Consider the following 24,537-nt stretch of genomic DNA (forward strand, 5'->3'; position numbering starts at 1 on the left):
TACCCAGGATAGGAAGAAGATAAGAAGTGCCAAGTTAAACAACAACGAAGTATTAACACTGACTTTTTAAAATTAACAATATTTACTCCATGCTAAGATCTATTTCCTTTCAAATAGATGAAAATAGCATGATACTTTGTTTTCTTATATTTTGCTGGTAGTTGAGTAAAAGGAATTTGAAGTAAAAGTTATAAAAATGTTCGTATACTTTGATTCCATGAATTTGCTTCTGAGAATCAACCCGAAAAGAGTAATCCAAAGTAATAAAGTGGACATATGAACAAACTGTCCAGTGCACCACCATTTCTAATGGCAAAACATTAAAAAGAGTCCAGGTATGTGCTATGGTGAGTGCTGTGAATTGTGTAAGACCGATGAATCACAGACCTGTACCCCTGAAACAAATAATACATTAAATGTTAATAATAAAAAAGGTAGCAAAAAAAAAAAAAGAGTCCAAGTGTCCAATAGTAAGAAAGTATATAATTTCACAACAGACCATCCTTTAGAGGAAATCCACAACCATTAAAAAGATTGGTTGTATAGTCCAATGTAAAATATAAAAATGAATGCAAACCCATACATACAACTTTCTTAACATGAAAAGAGGTCGGGGCGCCTGGGTGGCTCAGTCAGTTAAACATCTGCCTTTGGCTCAGTCCTGGGATCAGATTGAGCCCCACATCAGTCTCTCTGTTCAGCAAGGAGTCTGCTTCTCCCTCTCCCTCGACCCCTCCCCCTGCTTGTGCTCTCCCCTCTCTCTCAAATAAATAAATGAAATCTTTTAAAAAAAAGAGAGAGAGAGAGGCCAGAAAAGATAAACCCAAATGATTCAACCAGATGTTACAAAGGTAAAAGTAGGGACAGGTGTGTTCACCTCTTACCATATTTTCCATGGTGTTATTGCTCTTGTAATAAAAAAAAAAAAAAAAGATTGTAAAACTCTTAAGCATTATTCAAATAGAAATACTCTGGAAGTTGCCTGTTCCTTTCTGCCCCTCTTTACACTCAGCAATCCCTGTGTGGTGAAAAGGAGAGGTAGCTACCAGAGCTGAGACCTTCTTGGTGTTTCCCACAGTGGAACATACTTCTCCTCTAGTCCCTAAACTACCCCTGTCCCATTCAGCAGGCCCCAGGAGCTCTCAGACTCTGACCTCCAGTTTAAATCACGCCACCACTACTTTGGGCAAAATGACTGATTCACACTCACCCACTCGACATCCTTCCTTGTCCTCAGCAATAATGACCAGGAGGTATTTCCTGTGGAATTAAACTGACCCTCTAGTGCATCCTGTTCGAGGTTGTAAGTCAATGTTGAAAGATTCCAAAGTTCTTCTGCATTTGTTTTGTTTTGTTTTGTTTTTCCCCTCCCTACTTCTGTTAGGAATGGTTGAAAACACTGTTTTGAAGACTGATGCCCATATGGGATCTGCTGTCAGGGGACACCTCCTGTTTCTGAAACACATTCACCTGCATCCGAAGGGAACAACCTCAAGCCGGACCCTGTATGGTTGATCCTGGTGCTACAAGGACAGATGTTTGGACATTGCAACCATTCCATCTAAAATATATTTTTTGGAACATTTTCTTGATCAAAAATATCTTTTATGTTAAATATCTGAAACATCTCAGAAAATCAAAGAGTAAGTTTTCATTTTAGAGCCAGAAAATAAGCTTAGGCCACCTAAGATAGTTTGCATACTGCTCTTAGAGCAAAAATGGTTTGATTCACTTTATGAAAAATAAAACACTATTAAAATGTAGTTTAAATGTTGATCTTAAACCAAATATTGATTTTTGTCCTTCATTGTACTTCATTCATCTTGGAAGCACTTAGTGAATAAAACAGTAAAGAATGGAAACTAATTTACACTTAAACAATGTAACTCAGTGTCCATTTTAGTCGCTATCCCATTACAACCATAAGTCCAATGCCTGGCATATCATTTTTCTTTTTAGGGAGAGAGAGAGAGAGAGTGAAAAAGAGAGAGTAAGCTGGGGCAGGGGGAGAGAGAGAACCCCAAGCAGGCTCCACACTCAGCATGAAGTCCAACATGGTGCTTGATTTCACAACCCTGAGATCATGACCTGAACTGAAATCAAAGGTCAGATGCTCAATCCGCTGAGCCACACAAGTGACCCTGGCACATCATTTTAAAAAATGGTCTTAACCAGGGGCACCTGGGTGGCTCAGTTGGTTAAGCATACAACTCTTTTTTTTTTTTTTTTAAGATTTTATTTATTTATTAGAGACAGTGCACGCAGAGAGAGAAAGAGAGCATGGTGAGTGGGGGCAGGAGGGAGAGGCAGACTCCCAACTGAACAGGGCAGACCCTTCACCAACTGAGCCACCCAGGTGCCCCAAGCATCCAACTCTTGATTTCAGCTCAGGTCATGATCTCGTGGTTATGGGATTGAGACCTACACTGGACTCAGGGCTCAGCAGGGAGCCTGCTTGAGATTTTTCTCTCTCCCCTCTCTCTCCCTCTGCCCCTCTTCCTGCTCTCTCTCTCTCTCTCTCCCTCTCCTTCTCTCTCTCAAATAAATAGATAAATCTTTAAAAAAAAAAAAACAGTCAGAACCAGTTAAGAGTTACTGCATGCTTTCTATATGATAGGTGTCTGACAAACGCTGTGTACTTACAGACTTACTTAATCTTCACAACAAGCATATAAGGCAGGTACTATTATTTCCAATTTATAAATGTGTAAACTCAAAGAGTGTGAGTAATTTGCCAAATATCTCACCACTGGTAATAGGCAGAGCAGAGATTTGGAAACAAGCCTGTGACTAGCTATTAACCATACATCTCTCTAGTATGGTAAGTCCTAAATAAATATCTGAAGAATTAATAAAAATTTAAATATCTGTCTTCAGGTACACACTTCCATCCGGAGGTTAGAAATCTGAATACTAAATCTTATCCTGTATAACTGTTGTAAGCATATTTTCAGAAGCCAGGTGAAGAGCTTCCTTTCACAAAAGGTCCTTGCAGAGAAGACAGTTTGGTTTGTTTATATTGGGAAAGTCAAATCAAACTACTATCACCTCTCTCCAAAACCAAACTCAACCAGTTTTTTATTCCAATGATAATTGACTAGCGGCTATTTCAGTGTTTGAGGGAACCCCATTAATGAGTACCCTTTTTCTCCTGAGGGCCGAACCGAATGAAAATTAAAATAAATGTTTGAGGCAGTTAGAGATTAAACCCCACGCCCAACACACACACACTCACGCACACGCCTTTATTAGTACTGAACTGACATAAAGAACATGGTTGCCTTCTGACCCACAGAACTGGATGTACTGATCACCCAATGTAGTGACCATTGTAGGCATTTATCATTAAGCTTACCGCATAGCTGAGAACAACAGACAATGCAAGATTTGTAAAGTCAGATTCACTCTCTCAAGAAATCAGGAACAAAGGGCTGAACAAAGACTGTCCAGATTCTGCTTCCAAATTCATCAACCTGATAAGCCACTCCACCTCGGCAGAATGAATGAGGTGGACAAGCCAGGAGCACTGGGGTAAGGGAGAGTAAGGCCCTCAACCCCAAACAAGACACCAGGTGGGGAAAGGCCTCTCCACCAATAGCTTGTCATTGACAGCAAGTTTGGTAGGCACCAGACTCTCTTCTGAGTGTTTTGCCCTCATTAGCCCAGGCAATCATCACAGGAACTTTAGGAAGTGGGTGCTATCACTGCCTCATTTTACAGAGGAAATAGTGACACTTAGGGAATTGAGATAAATTACCCAAAGTCACATCTAAATGAAATGACATTGGGACTCAAATCCTCTGAGCACATTCAGTGTAATTTGTGAAATAAAGTCCCTAGGCTTTATTTTGGAAATCTAAAGCATCGGAGAAGGGGATAGACTCCACAAATACTGGCCATGATCAGTGTCTGGCCAGGTTTGTGTTCTGGAGTGTAATCATTTTCAAGTGGGGGAAAGAACCCTGAACAAAGTACTGAGAAAAGAAATAATCCCAGCACCAGGCATGGTATATACCCACCCACCCCCATCAGCAGGAGCTGGGTGGTTGTGTGCCCAGGACTCTTCTCTCGTCTGATAGAATGTAATTCACGGACATTGACCTGAGGAGAGAGCTTAGAGCTCACTTCCATTTGACTCCCCACTTATTTGCTTAGAGAGCCCAGAACATCTGCTTTTAAAATTTTTAGATAAAACGGTTTCCTTGGTCCTTTGATTCTCAGATTTCTTTTTAATTTAGCTTTTAACTTTTATGGTGCTTAAACCCAGTTTGTATTGTTGCCCTGAATACTTAACTTAATCATCTAGGTTCTACATTAGTTTTACTAATGTAAACACCAGAAACACTGCAAATGAAGGAACATTCTTCCCAAGGGTCATTCATGGCTCAAAGTGTGAGGAGGAGTGCTATATGCTTCACCTGCCATTAGATTCGTAAGAGCCCTCTCAGTGAGCTGAACAAAGCTCCATTTTGTTGCCAAAGAGTGCTCTTACCATTAGAAATAACTCCCTGTGTTATTATGGTTCCTGGAAAGTCAGCAGAGCTATATGCGAAAATCCCTCCACCAGAAAGCAAAATCCCAGCCCAAAAGTTCACTTAAGGAGGGACTGAAACTCTGCTCTACCTCCTGTTTCAAAACAAATAATTTGTTTCATAACAAATTAATGGGGAATATCAGCAATGAATAGCCACAGTTTCAAACACATAACTGACTCCCTGATATTAGCCAGCAGTCCTAATCAGTTCATACTCTGCTTGCAAAGTAAACAGTTGGAAAATTATCCTCAATAAGGCATCTCAATAATACCACGCCATGAAGTCTTCACCCTCTCCGTAAGACCTCCAGGAAGGAAGCGGAATAGGGAAATCCTAACTAAGCTATTTGTTTCATGACTGTACAAGAACGCTTAAAAATTAACCAGTTTTTTTCCTACCACAAAATGATCCATGAGGATTTTCCTTTCACATAAATATCCCTCCCAGTTCCCTTTACTAGCCACAAGAGTCTACAAAGGAGTAAGCTGGAGCCAGATCTAGCCCATCCAATTCTTTGAGACTGAAGAAGCTCAGAGAATCACTTATTTGAAAGGCCTCTAACCTGCCTTAGCAGCTGAAGTCAGCTAGGTGTTGCACAGGACGTGAGGTGGCTCAGTCCATTAAGTGTCTGCCTTCAGCTCAAGTCATAATGCCAGGGTCCTGGGATCAAGCCCCATATCGGGCTCTTTACTCAGTGGGGCGTTTGCTTCTCTGCCTTCCTCTTCCCTGCTCCTGCACTCGCTCTCTCGCTCACTCGCTCGCTCTCTCTTTCTCAAAAAACAAACAAAACAAAACAAAACAAAAAAACAGAATTGGGAAGCACTCTAAACATGCAAGTATGTTTCAGTCTTTCCAGACACACTGGAGTGATAACAGACCAGAGTTCAAAGCTAAGTTCATCTTTCCACAAGTATTTATTGAATAGGGCAATGAATAGACAGAAAAGGTCCACATTCTTTTTAAACTCAGATTCTAGCTCTCTTGCTTATTATGGCGTGTCCTTGAGCAAGTCACTTGTTTTGTATGAGCCTGGGTGTCCTCATCTCTAAAATAGAGGAAATAGTATTTATCCCATAGAATTCTTGCATAAATAAATGAGAAATTATATCTAAAACATTTAAACGGTGCATGGATTATATAGGAAGCTCTCCATAAGTAGTTATTTTGATATTAGCTTATGATCTTGAGATACAGCAAAACAGTCTTTACATTGGTCATGAATTCTCGGCAGTAATGCCAAAACGAAAGTAAATTTGAAGATTTCAACTCAACCTTCCACAGATTTCTCCATCATCTGTTTACAAAGATCCAGGCTTCTATTTCCACTTCAATTCCTACAGTTTCTCATGTGTTAGGCACTGGGGTCAGCACTGAGGAGGATAAAAATGATGGTCTGATTCCAAGATTTGATATTTTGGCTTCTTTTTGTGGGGATGTGTGCTGCTCTACTTCCATTTGTGAAGTGAAGGTAGATTATTGAGTCCAGAGTCGTTTGCACAGCAAGAAACGTCTGTGTTATCCATTCCTGCTCTTCCCAGCTACCTCACACAATCATAGGAAATTTTCATGATGGGGAGCTAACACTTCGCTCAGCTCAGCTTCTCCATCTAGTGGCCTGAGGAAAGGTGACATTTGAAGGTTAAGGAGTAATCTATCCCCAGCAGTGGTAAATTGATTTCAAACCCTCACCCCTGTGGCATTGACCCTTTGGCTTTGCTCAACATTGGAACTAATTAAGCCACCCATGGGGCGGTGTCCAGACGGTTTGCACAAACTATTCCACCCAGAATCTGGAATATCTTAATTCATATTGATGAGGAGTCAGCAATAGTCCTACTCACTGGCTAAATGTCCTTGACCATTTTGTTTTCCCCATGATGCAAAGAAATTATGGTTACCTTCTGCTGACCCATAGGCTGTGTGAAAGGTACAGAAGCCATTGAGGAGAGGGACTTTTAGATTGAATTTTTCCCCCCAATTTTTCCTGAAGGTAATGGGAAAGAGAAAGGTTAGTTATAACAATTTGTCAAGACTAATTCATTTTCTCTCTCTCCCTCTCTCTCTAACACACACACACAACTACTTTCTTCATATGCAAAATGGCAGACCATTGGCTGTTACCACAGATTTCTGACGCACAGAGAAGAAGGCTTTGGATAACTTGGAGACATCCCCTAAAATGTACTGTAGTTGGCCAGCCTGGAAAAGAAAGTGGTTTTGTCAGAGGAGAATGGGAGAAACAGATTAGTGCAGCCCTGGATCTCTTAGACCTGTATTCAGTGGACACCCCTAATTTTAAATATCTGCTTTGTTAAGAATTTTCTTTCTTACTTCACTGCTGCACCTAATTGGCTGAGGAAAGGGTTTCCTGAACTTAAGGTATTCCGCAGGTAAGAAAATCTTCCACCCTATTTTTCCTAGAGTTAATTACCTAAAGGATTAATGAAAACATTGAACAGAGGTCAATGGATTGGTAACATTGGAGAAATATAATAAAAACATTTTTATTTTATAACATTGGAGGTAACATTGGAGGTAACATTGGAGAAATATAATAAAAAACAAAATCTCCGGCCATCCCAGAAAAATCTTTCCACAAAAGTAGAATAAAAAGGAAACAGTTTTATTATTCAATAAGCATTGAACCAGAATGTGCAGTAAGCCACAAGTGGTTCAGTATGGAGACTGTAAAGACAAAGGAATCTTGCTTTTTTATATAACCAAGCAGATACAACTCACTGTATACATTCTCTCAAGACAAACAGTGACTAGTCCTCAAATAAGATTTGACTGTCCCACTTGCCACACTTAATTCATCCTAAACGCATCTGGTAACGTATTTGCTGATTGTTTGTAAAAGAGAACATTTCCTCTTTTTAGCTGGAAGTAGGCTTGCGATTTCTGCAGCTATTCCCCAAGGTGGAGGTGGGGGGACTGGGAGATCGGGCACTCTCTTAACTGATGGTTACATTTCCAAGAGATAGCTCCCAGATCCTGGAGGAAACATTCCTGGGTTGCTGATTCAACCTTTACGAAGATTTCCTTGCCTTTCAAAGACAGAAAGAACTTACAGGTTTTCTTGAATAAAAGAGAGGGGAGAAGGCCTCCGCCCTCATTTTCAGCAGAGAAATTAAAACTTCTTATCTTTTAATTTGTATTTGCATTTAGAGTCCCAAAATGTTAGAAATACTCACGTATTTTGCCTTGAGCATCCAGTGCCCCTAGATTAGCACTGCTCCCCTTCCTTTACAGTTCCTCCTCACGTCAGAATGTGTTCTCACCTCCCCAGGGACTGTGATCTCTCTGCCCATTGGTAGTAAAGCCCTGCTGGAAATGCTCCAAGCCTGGGGAACAGCTATTCAAGGGCGGCCACAGAACTTGTACCCTCCCATGCTGCTCCTGACTTTGGCAAGTGTGGCCTCTGCACTACTCAAGGACAAGCAAGAAATCAGTTTGCATTTGGTTTTATCTCATTTCAAGGAGCTCCATGAGGACAAGTGTGGATCTGCTTTGCTCCACGTTGAACCCGCAATGCCTAGCATACAGTAGGTGCTCAACATAGACTTGTTAAAGAAATGAAGAAACAAATGAGTGACCAAACTGGAACTGGCCATCAAATAAAAGGATAATACCAAAAATCCATGGTTCCTGTCCCCAAGTTCATTTCTTTGTTTTTTTAACTTTTTCCCCCCCACTGAGACATAATTTACATACAGTAAAATGCACCCTTTTTGGTATACAGCTATTCAGGTTGTGAGACAAGCTTGCAGTCCTGTTGCCATAACCACAAGACACAAAAGAACAGAAAAATTCCCTCCTGCCCCTTGAAGGTCAATCCCTCCCCCGCCCCTCACTCCTGGCCACTGCTGATTATTTTCTGTCCTTACCATTTTGCCTTGTGTTGAATGTCGTAAAAGGTAGCCTTTAAGTTTGGCTTTTTTCCCTAGTGTGACCCACTTGAGATTCATCTGGGTTGTTGCATAGATCTGTAGTCCATTCCTTTTTATTATCGGTCAGTCTTGTAGGGATGCGACACAGTTTGTCTAGCCATTCAGCCCTTGAAAATCATGTGGGTTACTTCCAGGGTTTGAGGAGTGATTCTGAATAAAGCTGCTGTTGCATGCAAGTTCCTAGAGATCTTAGGTTTTATTTCATTTGGGTTAATGCCTAGGAGTGGGACTGCCAGCTTGTATGATGAGGCTTTGGTTACCTTTATGAGAAACTACCATGTTGTATTTCAAAGGTGCTAAACCACTTTGGATTCCCATCAGCAGTGCGTGCAGCAAGCTCTGCGTTCCTCACCAGCACTTGGTATCTTCAGTTTTTCTGTTGTTTTCAATGTTGGCCGTTCTAATAGGTGTAAATAAGAAAGCCACAGACCCACAATGGTTTTTTAGGCTAAGTCACCAAGTGGGGACTTAAGACCCAACTAACTGCAGTTTCAGTCTCCTCCAGAAATGTAAGTCTTAACTGGTGAGTCAGGGTGCTCGCTTCAGCAGCACATATACTAAAAAAACTGGTGAGTCGGGAATTTTCTCGTCAACATCCGGGATCTCATGGGTCCTCTCCATTTTCAAAAAGAAGAAGAGGTAATCCAACTAATAAGATCCCCTGTCCTGTCCCTCTAAGGGGAAGTGACCTTGCCTGGGACAATTCTTCCTTTTCTTTTGCTAATAACGTTCCTGCCCCACCCTCCTACAAAAACCTTCCATTTCCTACATTGCTCAGAGCGTTTCTCTACTTGCGAGATGGGATGCTGTCCAATTCACGAATCGCTTATAAAGCCACTCTTCAAATTTACTTGATTGATCTGTTTTTTAGCAAAAGAGTGAAAGTGCTGCATTGTGGTTTGATTTATGTTTCCTAATGACTATGGTATTGAGCATGTTTTTATGTGTGTATTTGCCATCTGTATATTTTTTCTGGTGAAATGTATGTTCGAATATTTTGGCCATTCTGTTATTGGCTGTTTGTTTTCTTACTGAGTTTTGAGAATTCTTTATATGTTCTGGATTAAATCTTTTTATCAGTTATATGTTTTGTTGATAATTTCTATTGGTCATTGGGTTGACTTAACTTGTTTGAATCTTTTCTTTTTTTAAAAGAAAATTCCCCCTCCGAACTTTTCCAAGACTAGAAAGTGGTTTAATAAATTTAGGAATCCGAAGTGAAAAACTCCCATGGCTTGCCTGTAATTGCAGATGGGGCTTCCCCAGAAGCTCAATACTCTCCTTGACCAGCTGCTTCTGGGTAGTAAGGCCAGTAGCCTGGTTCCCTCAGAAGTTAGGAAGGAAATTTTTTTCTCTGTTCTGGCTGACCTAAAAATTAAGTTGACATGAAACACATTAACAGGAGAAAAACAAAAGCTTAATAACATGTATACCTCCTCGGTGTAATGGGGAGACTCAGGGAAACAGAGCAACTCCCCCAAAGGGCTGAAGCCATCACCTTAAATATGATCTTCAGTAAGATGAAAGAAGATGGTGGGGATGGAGGGTCTGTTGCTGGAGGAAAAAGCAGAGTAAACAAGGGTCATGCTGTTAGGCCAACGTTCTGTTTACAACGTTTTCTGGAGACTTAGAGCTCCCTCTTTCTGATACTCTTACACGTGGAGAGTTCCCTTGTCAATGAAAAATTCTCTTAAAGTAAGGTAATTTCTACTTGATTTTCAGACCTTGTTTTATATCTGAAGTTTCTTTAAAGTAACCAACGTAAAATAATCAATATGCCAAAGAGGCATATCTCAGGGTGGCAACATTTGCTCCTCTTTACGGGCTCTGACATTTTAGGAAGTTGAGCACGCGTGAGTGCTTGCGGGCACCTCTGACTCTCCTCCCCCTGGGGTCCTCCTTCTGCTGCAGGGAGGTACTCTTCTTCTTTCAGCTCTCAGTACCGGTGGCCAGAGCAACACGAGGTAAGTCAAGAGCTGACCGCATTAGAGCACCAGGCTGGCTGAGGGGAAGTCACCCAGGAGAACGGAGAGAATGGGGAACGCTCTGCTGAGGGAAAACAGGTGAGTCCAGACTCTCCAGAGGAAGGCAGGGGAGATGGGACAGAGCAATGCAGCCAGAAAGAGAAAAAGAAGTCCTTGGGTGAGGGGAGGGAACTGGGTAAAGAACGGAAAAAAATTAAGTTCCTACTGATGGTCATACACTAAGTTCAAATCCTTATAGAACTGGCCTTCTCCCCAGAATCAGAGTGAGCCAGCAGCTGGTGGAGAACTCCTAAAAGGCAGAAGGACTTTCTCAAGGGAGGTCAATCCAGTAAACTATGACTTCAGAAATGGAACACTTTAAGAGGGCTGGCGGGGCCCTGGGGCTGCGTGCCTGGAGGTCTCCTGAATTCCTAATGCCTGCAGGAAGCTGAAAGACATCACTACTCTTTTAATTACTATTTTAGTTCAAAATAAATAACAAGCTTCTGCCCACAGTGAGGCATCTTCCTGTATACATTCCCTGCAAATAAGCAAAGTTCATTAAAATCAGTCAAGAATTTGACTTTTTCTAGAACTCAGTTTCCAAATTTTAAGAGGAAACGCTAATACAATACCTATCTTGGCAGTTTCTAGTGTGTGTGATGCTAGCACAGTGCCTTATAGTAAGGTTCAGTAATAACAAGCTATTATTTTGGGGACCATCATCTTCATTAACATCAAAGCAGTCATTGTAAAAATTAGTACCATCCAAAACAAGAGAATACCTGCTGAGCTGGTCTAGAGAGAATGAACTCAATGGGACAGGGAGAGGGGAGGATTTTTAAGGCTTACATTCAGCATACCAAGGCTCAGTTCCTGCCACTGGGAGCAAAGACACAGCACTCGAAATGCCACCTGCCAAAAGGAGGCTTGGTGAGCCCATGGGATATGTCCTGCCCCTCCCTGAAACCCACTGTTTTCTGAAACTCCTCCCTGGTTCCTCACAGGCCTTGAGCCATCTGCAGCTAGGGCATGTCATCAGCTTATAAATCCTTACTCTCATATCTATGTGTGACTTCATTAAATGTAGAGACTGTTTCTTAGTCATCTTTGAATTCCTGTTTCCTGGCATTATTTCTGACAAAGAGTAGGCACTCAAAAAAGAGCTTGATGAATGGTTGGAAATGTGCAGAAATCACTGTCTTGAAAAGAAGAATCAAACAAAATACAGGTATAACGTGACTGAGAAAGTCATGATTTTTATGACATTTGTAGGGTTTTTTTTTCTTTTTTAGAATTTTGGTGTGGGGGTGAAGGATTAGGACATCAGTACATGTTAGTTGTAGAAACATTGAAAAATACATAAAGTATAAATAAAATGGCAAATCACAGTTATAACTGTTGACAACATTAGATACATTTTCCTTATTTTTTTTAAGATTTTATTTATTTATTAGAGAGAGACACAGCAAGAGAGGGAACACAAGCAGGGGGAGTGGAAGAGGGAGAGGGAGAAGCAGGCTTTCCAGCGGAGCAGGGAGCCTGATGCAGGGCTCGATCCCAGGAAACCTGGGAACATGACCTGAGCCAAAGGCAGACACCCAACCGACTGAGCCACCCAGGTGCCCCAGTAATATTTAATGTTTAGTTTCTTTTTCTCTATATTCTCAAATCCCCACAAGTGAGAAAAATGGTTGCAAGGAACAGATTTATTTTCTTCATCTAGTCCTTTCTTCTCTTATCCCATGTTCTCTGTCTTAGTGCTGTGAAAAATGACTTACACGAGACAGGCCAGTACCCTTCCCCATCCCTGTGCATCCTTAAGACTACACCAAGTGGCTAGGCCTCTCCATTCACTGATAATCTCATGGTCATCATGAGCAATCCCAGCCATGTGGGAACAAATGACTTATTTGTGTGTGGAGTTGTGTGTGGATGTTGTAGGAGAATGTTGGTGGGCTGTCCATGGCAATAGAGGAACCATCAGATAAAAGGTTGCCATGTTTATTAAAGAGAAGATGTGAACAGATCTGAGAGGAACAGGTGGAAGCTGAGGTGACACACAAATGGCAGAAATGACAAAAGTTGGGAAAATTGGGAACTGAGGAAGGAAGCCCGGAAAGGAAGAACTTAGCTCATTCCTGATTATGTTGGGTTTTAGGGGGCAGCAGAACACTCAAGAAATACCCTGTGCTCCGAAAAATCAAAGCTTCAGAGAGAGGACACCCAGGTGAGAACAATTCCAACAAACCTTCTCCCAGCCTTTGCCCATCAAGAGAATAGTCTGTCAGGTTTGCCCAACAGCAGTTGTAGTTACAGTAAATGTGAAGACAAGACAAAAGACAAAAGCACTTTGAACCTTGGGACAGGAGAGGTGTCATTTTGCTAAGAGCCTAATGTAACCCCCAGCAACCAGAAATAAGACTGCTAGTTCCTGCTATCTCTGTTCATTTAGTTCAAGTATCTTTGCACTCCAGCTCCATCCTGACCATTCCATTTTAAACTCTATGTTTCTATTTCTGAGGTGACCACATCTCCCACATCATCACGATCATTGAAAGATTTGTGGAGAGAGACTCTTGCAATTACCCTGATGCTGTTAAACCAAGACTTCCCCATTAATCCTTTCTGACTAGTCCCTTTGAGTGCCAGGGAATCAGTAGACTATACTGGACCCTAGGGTCTTAGGGTCCAAGAATTCCCAAGAGTGGCAAATCTGGGTGTTCTGTGGCCTATAGAATTATTTTTGGTTTTTTGTGCTTTTTTTTAAAAGATTTTATTTATTTATTTGACAGAGATCACAAGTAGGCAGAGAGGCAGGCAGAGAGAGAGGAAGGGAAGCAGGCTCCCCGCGGAGCAGAGAGCCCGATGTGGGGCTCGATCCCAGGACCCTGGGATCATGACCTGAGCCGAAGGCAGAGGCTTTAACCCACTGAGCCACCCAGGCGCCCCTTATTTTTGTTTTTCACTGGTTTCAGGAGAAGCTCTTGAAAGAATATCAATTAAATTAAAAAGCAAAAAGTCAAAGTTTGTGTCAGGAGTTGGGGACCCAGAGATCCCCCAACAGGGTACATGTCTTCAGGGCAAGCGAAGGATCATGTATTTGGGGGACATCCCTAGACATGTATGAATGCATACAATGCAAATGATGAAAGAGGCCAGAGGGGTCATGGACCTTATAATAAGAGAGAGACTTGGTGGACTACAGGGCCAGGGAAGCTTTGCATTAAGAGATAAGAACCTGGAATTGCTGTCACAGAGATGCATCTGGTGTCCCGCAGAATGCACCCTAAACCAAAACATCCAAGTTGAAATGCAAGAATACAGGGCAAAAAATTGCATGGAACAAATAACCAGCTTAAAAAGAGTTTTTGCCCGAATTTAACTTTACATGACCCTTGCAACTTCATGTGGGTAAGCCGTGTAAGCATCCTTATTTTACGACGAAGAAACTGTGGCTGAAGTTTTCCAGAGATTCTGGTCCAATCGGTAACTCAAAATCAGCTGTCTGCTTTCATCGCCTGACTCTCCTCAGAGAATCCAGTTTCTTAGCACTAATGAGGTTCAGTGGTTTCCTTGTGTTTCTTTAGCCACAGAAACAGGAGATAGAAACAATGGCTGAAAGTAGCACGAAGAGGAGCCATGCCTTTCAGTCCTCAAAGTCTGGGGGTACAGGGAGCTCCTGTAGCTATCAGAACACTGCACCATGCCAGGGCCCATGACCTCTCCTTCAGAGCTCTTTGCAAGGGAACTCCCTGGGAAGCTCACTGGGAGGGATATTTCAGGGTAGTATTTTCACAGACGCTTTTACATAGTGTTGTAGGGACATGGAGGGCTTTCACATTCAACTATGACTCAAGTTCAGAAAGAGGCCCGGCATGATAGACCTCAGCTTGGATACCTGACCACAGAAAGATCTGGACCTCTTCTGCCTGCCGCAAAAGAGAGCCCACGTCCTGTTAATTTACCTGCCTCTTGGGTCAAAGAGGCAGATATGATGACCTGAGTTAGTTAGAGTTGCTCTGTCCTGGGCTACTTGTTCACTTATCAAGCATTTATTGAAAATAGATTTACCAGACACTCTGGCACAAGCTGGTGATCTTTGCCGGAGATGAACAAGGTAAGTCTATAGGGTCCCCAACTTTATGAAGCTCTAGCGTAGGATGTGAACAAATGAATTCCATCCCACACTAGAGCAGAAAGTTCCTTCCCCCATTAGGAGTTGATAGGCAACGTCTTCACATTTCCTAAGGGGCAGTTAATGTCCTGGGAGGAAGGAGTCATTGTAGCATGATAGATGTGTCCAAGTCCTCTGGAATAAATGCCATCTTTGGGGTTGTGGGGAGAAAAAAGGTTTTTCACAGAAGCGGCAAAAGGAAGGGAGTCACCCTAATCAAGCTGTAGAAACCAGCATGGTGATTTGTGTTTTCTCTCGGTTATTTCAGATGCTGGGACTGCTATGTTGCCCAAGGGTGTTTCTGCTTTCCATGGTGAGTGGAGAATTGTTTTCAAGAGTTATTTCCCTAAGTGTGGTTTCAATGTGGTATTTACTGTAAATCACCTGTAACTGCCCACTGTCTGTGGCCACAGGGGAAGCCTGTGACTCCCCAGACGCTTATCTGAGAGTCGGTCAGGGAAGTGATAATTCGAGCCTGGTGAGAAACAGGAACAATAGTCTTGATGGTGGTCCTTGAACCGGAAAGCCTCAGAAGCAAGGATGAAAGTGGCTCCAGTGGAGAGAAGGACAGCTTCCTCACAGGGCAGGGGCCAAACTCCATGTATGGAAGCACACGTTTCTGTCCCTTGCACAGAGAACTCACAGCCGGGGTGATCATTCAAGTCATCCACCACACTGGGAAAGCGTTGAGAGTGAAAGACATGCTAAAAATAGTTCAGGGTCCCGAGTGACTGGTAAGGACATTAACTAGACTCCCTAAGCCAAGCGAGACCTATGGTCATGCTGCTTGGCGCACATGTCATTGTCTCCTGAGGTGATAATGAGCTTCCTTTATATCTAGACTGTGTTCTTCTGGAGAACTCGTCTCTACAGAGTAGTTACTCCTGTGCTCACATGGGCCATGTGTTTGCTTGCTTGCTTGCTTGCTTGCTTGGAGATCAGAGATGGGGCTTGAGGTTGGAATTGGAAATAACCTTGGCTCCTTATGTCACATGATATAAAAGAAATTGATATTTTGTTAGAAAAAAATCCCCCCAAATAGTTACCAATGAAGTCACCATTAGTTCTCCATGTATAAATCAATTCCACCTCAGCCCAGAAAAGGGAGAAGGGAGGAGACACACACACACACACACACACACACACACACACACAGAGGTGGAGATTTCTACCTGTCTTATCTTTCACATTTCCTTTTACCCATCTTCGTTTTCCTTGATGCTAAAGGAGGTATAACGTCAACAAATGGAAGAGTTAAAGATAAGGTTTTAGAGTTTAGTGTCATTTTCTCGGAGAGTTTCAGAAGATTGAAACCACCGATTTTCCTTCCTTTTCTTTTTTCAGGAAAAAAGTACGCAGTTGTAAAGCAAAGCCAGATTCCTCAGAGGAGAGTAAGTCATTGCTTTCTCATCTTTTCTACTTTGGACAGACTTACATTTCCACACTGTCCCTTCTCTGGGCTTCTCAAGCTCCTTGGGCATCCTTCCAGGTCATTCTTACGCATGGATCTGTGTCACTCGTCCAGTTGCTTGTGTCTCTCTCCACGGGACTGTGAGCTCATCAAAGCAGGAACTGGCTACTGATCTCCATGTCCCTCCCGTCTGGGAGCCAGAGGAGTGAACTGGAAAGAATAACTGGAAAGTGGAGGGGCGCAGAGAGCAATGAGGAGGGGCAGGCTCTTGTGGGCAAGATTAAGATTGGGGTTTTTGTCTTGAGAACTGCAGAAGTATTGAAGGCCTTTAAACAAGGGGCCGGTATGATGCCCTTTGCATGAAAAGACGCCGCGTCGGTTGCTGTACAGAGAATTCGCTGGACTCGTGTGTGGCAAGAGTGGATGCTGGGAGATCACTTAGGGGGTGAGGCAGTGGTCTCTGGAGACAGAAGAGAACTGCAGCTAGGAAGGACTTGGAGAAGGAGAGGGTGCTGAATAGCAACACATTTAAGAAAGAGAAAGGAAGTATAGGCGAGGACAGCCCACTGTGTTTGTAAAGAAGAAAAGGGATGGACTTTTGCCTTTGTCTTCCTGGGTCCAAAGAGCAGAGCCTAATTCATTCACTCTGAGTCTTGCAAACTAGCTCTGTCAAGTGTGTGAGTGAATAATCCAGCCCTCCCACCCTTAGCATCACCTCCGGGAATCGGGAATCATGGATCCCAAGAAACCCCAATCTCCATCAGAGCAAAACATGGTTGAAACAAAACCTCTAGGGGTGCCTGGCTGGCTCAGTCAGTTAAGTGTCTGCCTTCAGCTCAGGTCAGGATCCCAGAGTCCTGGGATGGAGCCCCACATCGGCTGCTCAGTGGGGAGTCTGCTTCTCCCCACCCCCGCCTCTCTCTCCAGCTTGTACTATCTCTGAAAGAAAGAAAGAAAGAAAGAAAGAAAGAAAGAAAGAAAGAAAGAAAGAAAGAAAAAAAGAAAGAAAGAAAGAAAGAAAGAAAAGAGATAGAAGAAGGAAGGAAGGAAGGAAAGAGAAGAAGGAAGAAAGACATCTAATGGTAAATCTCACAGACGTTCCTTATAGTGATACTCAGGGAAGTCATAGATGGCCATGGGAATTTATGGAGATGTGAGAATCTGGGATGTCAGTCCTTGGGGAAGGTAAATCCGTAATATAATAAACCAGATGGCCTGCAGGGGCACACCCACCTCCCGTGTGGGAGGGCATCCTAGGACTTCCACATGAAAGCTTATGTTGGCTTATTGAGTTGGTGTGTTTGCGAGGGGTTAGCGAGTGTGTCCGTTTGCGTCTTTGCTGAGAGACTAGAGCCCGCTGCTTTTAAATAAACGGGCTTTTGAAAAACTGGCCTGCTTTTGTGTGTCTCTGCTAGCAAATTCAGGAATGGGATTGCTCAATTTAAGAATTTCGTTCCCTTGAGCTTTTCCTGAGCACTGGCCCGCCCTCCTACCATCCCCTGTTGCCTGCAGTAGACACGACTGTCCTCTTTTGCACTATGGATCCTCGGGAGTCCTTGTGTACTGCCTGTGCTAGCCTGTGAGCCCCTCGAGGAGAAGAACTGCTTCTGATTTTTCTTTGTCTCCACAGTGCCTGGTACAGGGCAGATGTGCAATGAATTTTTCAAGAGGGAGGGAGGGGTGAGGGGATGGAGGGAAGTGTGGTTTCTCTTCCAAAGCCCCACCAAATGTGTCTCCCTCCGCTCAGACTCTCAGCCTGCACAGCTCTGCTGTTTCTTTAGATGGTCCTGTCACTCCCCAGGGATGTGTCACAGGTCATGATAACCTGCTCGGCTGCTGTTTGGGTCTCTGACTGCTTCTATTCTAGAGTCCAACCCTCCCCACCACTCCCCACCCTCTCTCCTCAAATCTCCCCGTGACCTGAAATTGATTGTATTTTCTTTCTCCAGATAAAAGAATGTCATCTGCTCCTATGCAGGTAATGCAAATGTCTCTGAGCCTTTTTCTGAGATGCCGGTAGCAATGCAGATACCCCAGATGGCAGAAGTTGAGCTCCAAGACCCCTTCAAACCTCTATATGAAGAAGGACTTTAGATGCCAGTGCTTGTTATCCCAGAGCCCTGTATGGGGCCTGGTGGCAGTGGCATCAGCCACCTCTGTTGTACATCTTACTGAAAGGCGCTAATATATATGGAGTCTTTTATTGATGCTAGGCAGTGTGCTGGGAGCTTTGCCTGTAGTGGCTCATGTCACTGTTATAGCAACCCTGTAAGACTGGAACTATTATTTCTCCTGTAGTACAAATGAGAAAACCGAAAGATTAAGTGATATTCTCCCCCAAGTCAGACAGCTGACAAGAAGTCAGGGACATGATTCAAAACCAAGTCCCAGTTCCAGATCCAGACTCTCCCTCTTGTACTTTGCTTCTTTGCTTTTTATCTTCTGAGATTCCATTGCCTGGGAGCTTCTCTTGAGGGTTTCCTTTTTCAATAATGCCAAAATCTCTAGGACAAGTGGTTAAATATCATAAGAAATCATCTTAAGGTGGCCTCAGATTATTCTCTTATATAAGAATGGGCTGCCCTCAGGGCCTGAGACTTGGAAATTATATGTATGACTTGGGATAGTCAGGGGTCACTCAGGAACATGGACCAGAGAGGACATGTCTGGGTAGGCTGAATACTCTGGACAGCATGAACTCTTTGGATGCCTGGGCTAGAGTTTGGGATAGGGGCAGTCGTTTAGGAAAAACAGCCAGGGGGTGGAGGAGAGATGGTCATGGAAGACAAACTTTGGCCGGGGTTGGGTCTGTGTTGAGCCTGGAGCATACAAAGGGAATGGCACGAGGCCCACACTTGATCAGGTTCTTCTTTGACCAGCAGGACAGTGCTGACCAGAGCTCCTCGGAGGATCTCTGCTACACCCTCATTAGTCACAGCGTCCTTGGGAGAAAGCCATCAAGGATCTCTGCCGAGGGGTGCTATGAGAATGTTTTCCCTAAGACCGAGAAACCCAGGAATTACTTGAGAGAAACTGAGACTTCATATGCACTTCTCCGGGTGTATTCCTCTCCAAGCAATTTGTCTTCCCCAGAAGATGAATATGAACTTCCCTAGTAGAATCTCCTTCCATGCCCTGCAACAGCCACATCTACCTCTGCTACCTTCGAAGGCTCAGGTTTCCTATTTCTAATGAAATAGTTGGACCAGCACTTGTCTAATAGCAGTAAATAAAAACCGGGGTGCAGGACTCTGGTTGAGGCAGGTGTAGGGTCTAGAGTCTTTCAGGTTTACCCCCACTCCACACACACAACAGCCTTTGCTACAGGGGTCTCTGCAGAATCTGATTTGCCAACCACAGGGCTTCTTAGATCCCGCTCAATATTCATCATCCAAGGACCAACCATCTATCCTGAACACCACTCTTTGAGAACAGAGTGGCCATCTTTGATTCCAAATGACTTTGGAAATGGGCCGCTTTGCTCAGTGGTGGATGTGGGGAGGGGTATGAGGGGGTGGGGAGGGTTCTTGGTGCTCTACAATTATGAGCATCACAAAGGCAGACCCTTTTCCATGAAATGTCCACATGATTGTCTCCTAGAATCACAGGAAGCTTTATCTATTGTACTAAGTGTGCCAAGAGGGGGGTCCACTGGTTCCACCATGTTTGAAGGCCCAACCCCTCACTCTGAGCCTTCCAGGTGGGCACCTGTGTGTTCATCTCACCCTGTGCCACTTTGTCATGTCCTCTGCATCATGTTCTTTGACTCGTTGACCCTCGTGACTTTGTTGGTTAGGTGAGTAGAATCAGTAAGTTCTACATTAGGTTTTTATATAATTTTTACTATAATTTTAATCTATATTTTTTAACTTTGTATTTCTCTCTAGAAATCTTAACAAGAAAATCATAGCATTAGAGAATGGTAGAGTAGAAAGACCTGTGGAGACCCTCTAATCCCACTATCCTTTTTGCTCAGAGAGAAGTAGCACAATGTACATTGCAAGTTAGTGACAATGTTATTCAGAGCCTGATTTCCTGGCTTCCAATTCAGCACTCTTCCAACATACTGCCTAGAAGAGGCTCTACTCAACTGTATGGTATATGTCTGGATGAACTAATATGTCATGTATAAAATATGGGGGGAAAAATGTCCACATGGGGAAAGTAACACCCCCACACCTCCACACCATACCCCTTCTCAAATGAGCCTTTCTCCATATGTTCTGATTATTTTTCCTATTTTTTTCTTCATTGTTCCTAGAATTCCATCTATCCCCTAAAATAGGGGTCAGCAAACTGTGACCCACAGGCTAAATCTGACCTACTGTCTTTCTTTATATAAATAAAATGTTATTGGAACACAGCCAGTCTTATTCACTTACACTGCATACATGTTCATACTGACTATGGCTGCTCAGCCACAGAAGAGTTAAGTAGTTGTGACACACACTGGAGGTCCTGCAAAGCCAAAAATATATATATTTTTTGCCCTTTTCAGAAAAAAAAAATTAGACCCCCAGGCCTAAACAATGATACTTGAAGATAACGGTAACAGAAATGTGTTTGAGTATTGCAACTCTTAAGAGCTGGTACCAATAAACTGGCATGAAAATATTAAACCACAAACGATATGAATGAGACCAAGAATAATTAGCAAATTAGACTATTTCTATTCTGTATTTACACCTGTGTTCTCCACTTCCTGTTTTATTTAACCCGTGGCGATTGTCTTAATTTTAGGGATGTTAAAGTATTAGAGGTTTGTTGACAAAGTAGTAGATAACATTATGTGCTTAATTACTGTTTTGTCCCCAAAGGTACCTCAAGTTAAATAACTGCTATTTAAAATGCACTAAATGCCAACGAGGAGAAATGTGGTGACAAGAGGTTGGATGAGTCCACACGCGTTTGCTGAGACTTCAGGCAGTCGGTGGTCTTCAGCTAAGAGCCAGTCACGTCTGGGTATCTTGTCCTCTGCCAACTTCCCATTTTCAGCCATGGAACCCTGTGGAACCCTAACCTTCACCCTTAGCCCTGATTCACTTAGGGGAAAGAGTGTGGACACTAGAGTCAGCCAGTGAGTGATCCCAATCCTGGCTCTAACCCTTCCTCCCTCTGTGACCTTGAGCATATAAATTGAAGGTTAGGCTTTATCACCGGCAAACGGGAGGGTGGCATCTAGTGTTTGTAATTCCTTTACCGCAGACCTTGAATAAATGATATCGAGGAACAAAGAGGAACAAACACTTTCGCAGCGTGTGGAGGAAAACGCGTTGGCAGGCGTGATGACCAGGGTCATCCAGCGATCTTCCAGTGGGTTAGAAATGGTATCACTGGGTTTTAGACTGGAGTTTTTCATCTGGACATTGAACCACTGCTGGAGTTGACTGGCTTAAATATTTTTAGTACAATATGTTATACTAGTTTGAGTCTTTTCCTGTGAAAATATTACTTGTCCCAAATAGTATATGCCTCTTTCCTGCAATGTATTAAGTATAAATGCTTAGCCAGGGAAATTTGTTCTTATAATGAAAGCCAGAGAGCTGAGGGAAGGGAATGATTTTCGAGCAGGAGAGCCCTTTGGGAGTGCTCTGTCTGCATATAATGCTAATCCTGTTTTCCAAACACTTCAGGATTTTGGTGAAAGCCCTGTAACCCTCTTCACAGAAAATGCACATTCACACACACTCACACACACAGTATTTTACACAATTTTTAGTGGTCGGGGATGCCACCCATCCGTGGAAGAATTTCTGGGTTCTTTTTTTTTTTTCTTTAAAGTCTTTATTTATTTATTTATTTGACAGACAGAGATCACAAGTAGGCAGAGAGGCAGGCAGAGAGAGAGAGGAGGAAGCAGGCTCCCTCTGAGCAGAGATCAGGATGTGGGGGCTCCATCCCAGGACCTTGAGATCATGATCTGAGCTGAAAGCAGAGGCTTTAACCCACTGAGCCACCCAGGCGCCCCATAATTCCTGGGTTCTTGATAAGAAATGGCGGCTGAGGATTTAAACTGCTCCCTTGGGTCATAGATACAATCAGGAAACTCCCCTCCCCCATGTACTCCTTACACCTGTACACAGCCAGTTCAGAGGCACACTTCATGCGGCAACGGCAAGCTTTGTGGTTTCCGTTTTATCTTCATAGTAGCATCTATAAATAATCCTTTAGCCTATGCATAAATTCCTATTCAGAATAGAAGAGAGGTATAAGAAAAGGGCAAAGCTAGGTCAGAACAATCTACCATTGATAACAAATAAATTCTAATGCTGACATTTTTAGGACAATCTTGGGTGACAGGTGCTTTGAATATTCTCAGGAATGGAATGGAAGGGCTTAGGCAGAACAGGGCAGAGGAGTCCCCAAGATATCACAGGAGCCTTCAGACAATGTACCTGACTCTGTCCTATTTCCAGCCAGCCTCTTGTGTTCAGAAAGCAACTGGAAGTCCCTGGATCTGAGCGCACCTCAGTTCTGCCATCTGTTAAATGGCTCAGTGTAAGTTCTTCCCACTTTCCTACAGAGGGTGCTTTTGTAAGGCACTCAGGGGGAGCCCTAGGTGATCATTATCATCCTAGGGAGCCTTCTACAGTCTGATAATGACATCTCTCAACTCATCCCCTCCCCTCTCACCATCTGTGCTCTTTGTGGATGGAGTCAAGCCTGATCTGAACATGACCCGAGGGTGCCTGCCAAAGTCAGAAGCCATTGACGGTATGAGTTTGCCTAGTGGGCTGGACATTGCTCCCCAAGACTGTGGAACTCTAGACTCATCGTTTCACTTCTCCAGACCTCAGTTTCCTAAGTATGAGATGAGGGGACTGCTTGTGGACACCACGGCCCGTGACGCAGAGACAACGTGAAGGAGCCTTTTGTAAGGCAAGGAACCACAATGGGAGCAGGGAAGGGAAGACTTCCAGAGACTTCTCTCATATTTCTCAGTACTGATGAGACTCTGAATGGGGGAGAGATCCATGCAGAGCCCACAACTAAAAGGGAAAAGAGGGGTCCCTGGGTGGTTCAGTTGGTTAAGCATCCAACTCTTGATATCAGCTCAGACCTTGATCTCAGGGTCATGAAATCAAGCTCCACATTGGGCTCCACACTGGGCTCCACACTGGGCATGGAGCCTACTTAAAAATAAAAATAAATAAATGAATGTATTAAATGAATTAAAATGAATGTATTAAAATGTAAAAGAAAGAACGTGACCTTATCTTAATCAGACGCAAACAAGTGTGAAGGAAAGCAAATCTGTTTGTTCCAACCCCACCACAGCTTCAGGCTCAGCTATGTCCTCCTTCCTAGGCAAGGCCTTCTCCAATGAAAGGACACTGACCACTCTCTTCTCTGACTACCCACACCCCCACAGTCTGTCTCCAGGCTCACGCCAGGCTGTTTTTTCCTGCTGTTTCCTATCTGGTCTGCACAGATAGGAAAGTGGCTAACTTTCCTAACATCAGAGTATTTCTGATGGATCATGGATGACAGAATATCTAACAAGATCAGCAGCTTCTTTTCTTATTTTTGTCCTCCCCTTCGCCATTTTTTCTGGACTCGTTGCAAAACACATCATTAAAATGATCTACAGAGCTGAGTTAAATTGAAAAGTAGAAAAGAATTGGATGCATGGACAGAATTTTCTCTGGGGATGGGAGAAGTGGCACATTCCACTATTCTGACTGTACCCCTCCTGCCCGCATCTAACGGACTTCCAGAAAAGACCAGTGTCTCTTCTCAAATCCTTCAGTGGTGTCACAGAGAGCTGCTGAGACCTCATGATGCACCAGACGTTATGCTCATCATGAAAACGTATGACAACCAGTAAACTCTTCTCCTACAGCAGAACAGTGTAGATGTGAGCACCATTTTTTTTTTCCAGACACCTCAAAAGGCTTTAGGCACAAAGTTACAAAGTTCAGCTCTTCCCACACCACCACAGCCAGAGTCGAACCTATGGGAAGTCTTCCATATGACTTGGAAGGGATCAAGATAGTTGCGTTTTAGTGCTTTCCAAAGGAGAAGGGAAAAGCCCATTGTCCTGGCGCTTCCTTCCAGCCCTGGCCCTTCGGACACTTGGGCCTGCCAGGAAAGTGCCCTGGAAGGAAGCAGAGGGGAGGAAGGGAAGACGGGGTGGGAGGGCGCTCCCTGCTCTCCCTGAAGCAAAGGAGGACCTAGTTCACTCCAGTCCCTCCAGCCCAGTCTTACTCAAAGGGGAAACTGCCCTCCAGGAAATGAAGAATCAGTTCCAGCACCATTCCCTGCAAGAAAATGCCAGCCCCGGGGCGCCTGGGTGGCTCAGTAGATTAAAGCCTCTGCCTTCAGCTCAGGTCATGATTCCAGGGTCCTGGGATCGAGCCCCGCATCGGGCTCTCTGCTCAGCAGGGAGCCTGCTTCCTCCTCCCTCTCTGCCTGCCTCTCTGCCTCGTTGTGATTTCTCTCTGTCAAATAAATAAAATATTTTAAAAAAAAAGAAAATGCCAGCCCCCATCACGCCGCA

The 24,537-nt window shown here is 43.5% G+C and overlaps 2 protein-coding genes across 2 annotated transcripts in view; both read left to right on the forward strand.

Moving 5' to 3' along the window:
- SLC9C1 (solute carrier family 9 member C1) overlaps nt 1-1,508 on the forward strand; it is a 78,605-nt gene extending 77,097 nt beyond the window's left edge. Inside the window, exon 28 of the mRNA XM_046003307.1 lies at nt 1,385-1,508. Within this exon, the coding sequence (XP_045859263.1) occupies nt 1,385-1,408 (24 nt within the window). The 3' untranslated portion in view covers nt 1,409-1,508. The remainder of the gene's footprint in view (nt 1-1,384) is intronic.
- A 7,504-nt stretch (nt 1,509-9,012) lies between these two features.
- GCSAM (germinal center associated signaling and motility) lies at nt 9,013-20,175 on the forward strand. Its single transcript, XM_046002974.1, has 7 exons — nt 9,013-9,124; nt 10,397-10,548; nt 12,611-12,679; nt 14,895-14,939; nt 15,971-16,017; nt 17,987-18,015; nt 18,920-20,175. Exons 2-7 carry the CDS (start codon nt 10,520-10,522, stop codon nt 19,151-19,153), a joined length of 453 nt encoding a protein of 150 aa, XP_045858930.1. The 5' UTR covers nt 9,013-9,124; nt 10,397-10,519; the 3' UTR covers nt 19,154-20,175.
- Nucleotides 20,176-24,537: the final 4,362 nt, after the last annotated feature.

Source organism: Meles meles, chromosome 4 (genome assembly GCF_922984935.1).
Source record: "Meles meles chromosome 4, mMelMel3.1 paternal haplotype, whole genome shotgun sequence".
Lineage (NCBI taxonomy): Eukaryota > Metazoa > Chordata > Mammalia > Carnivora > Mustelidae > Meles > Meles meles.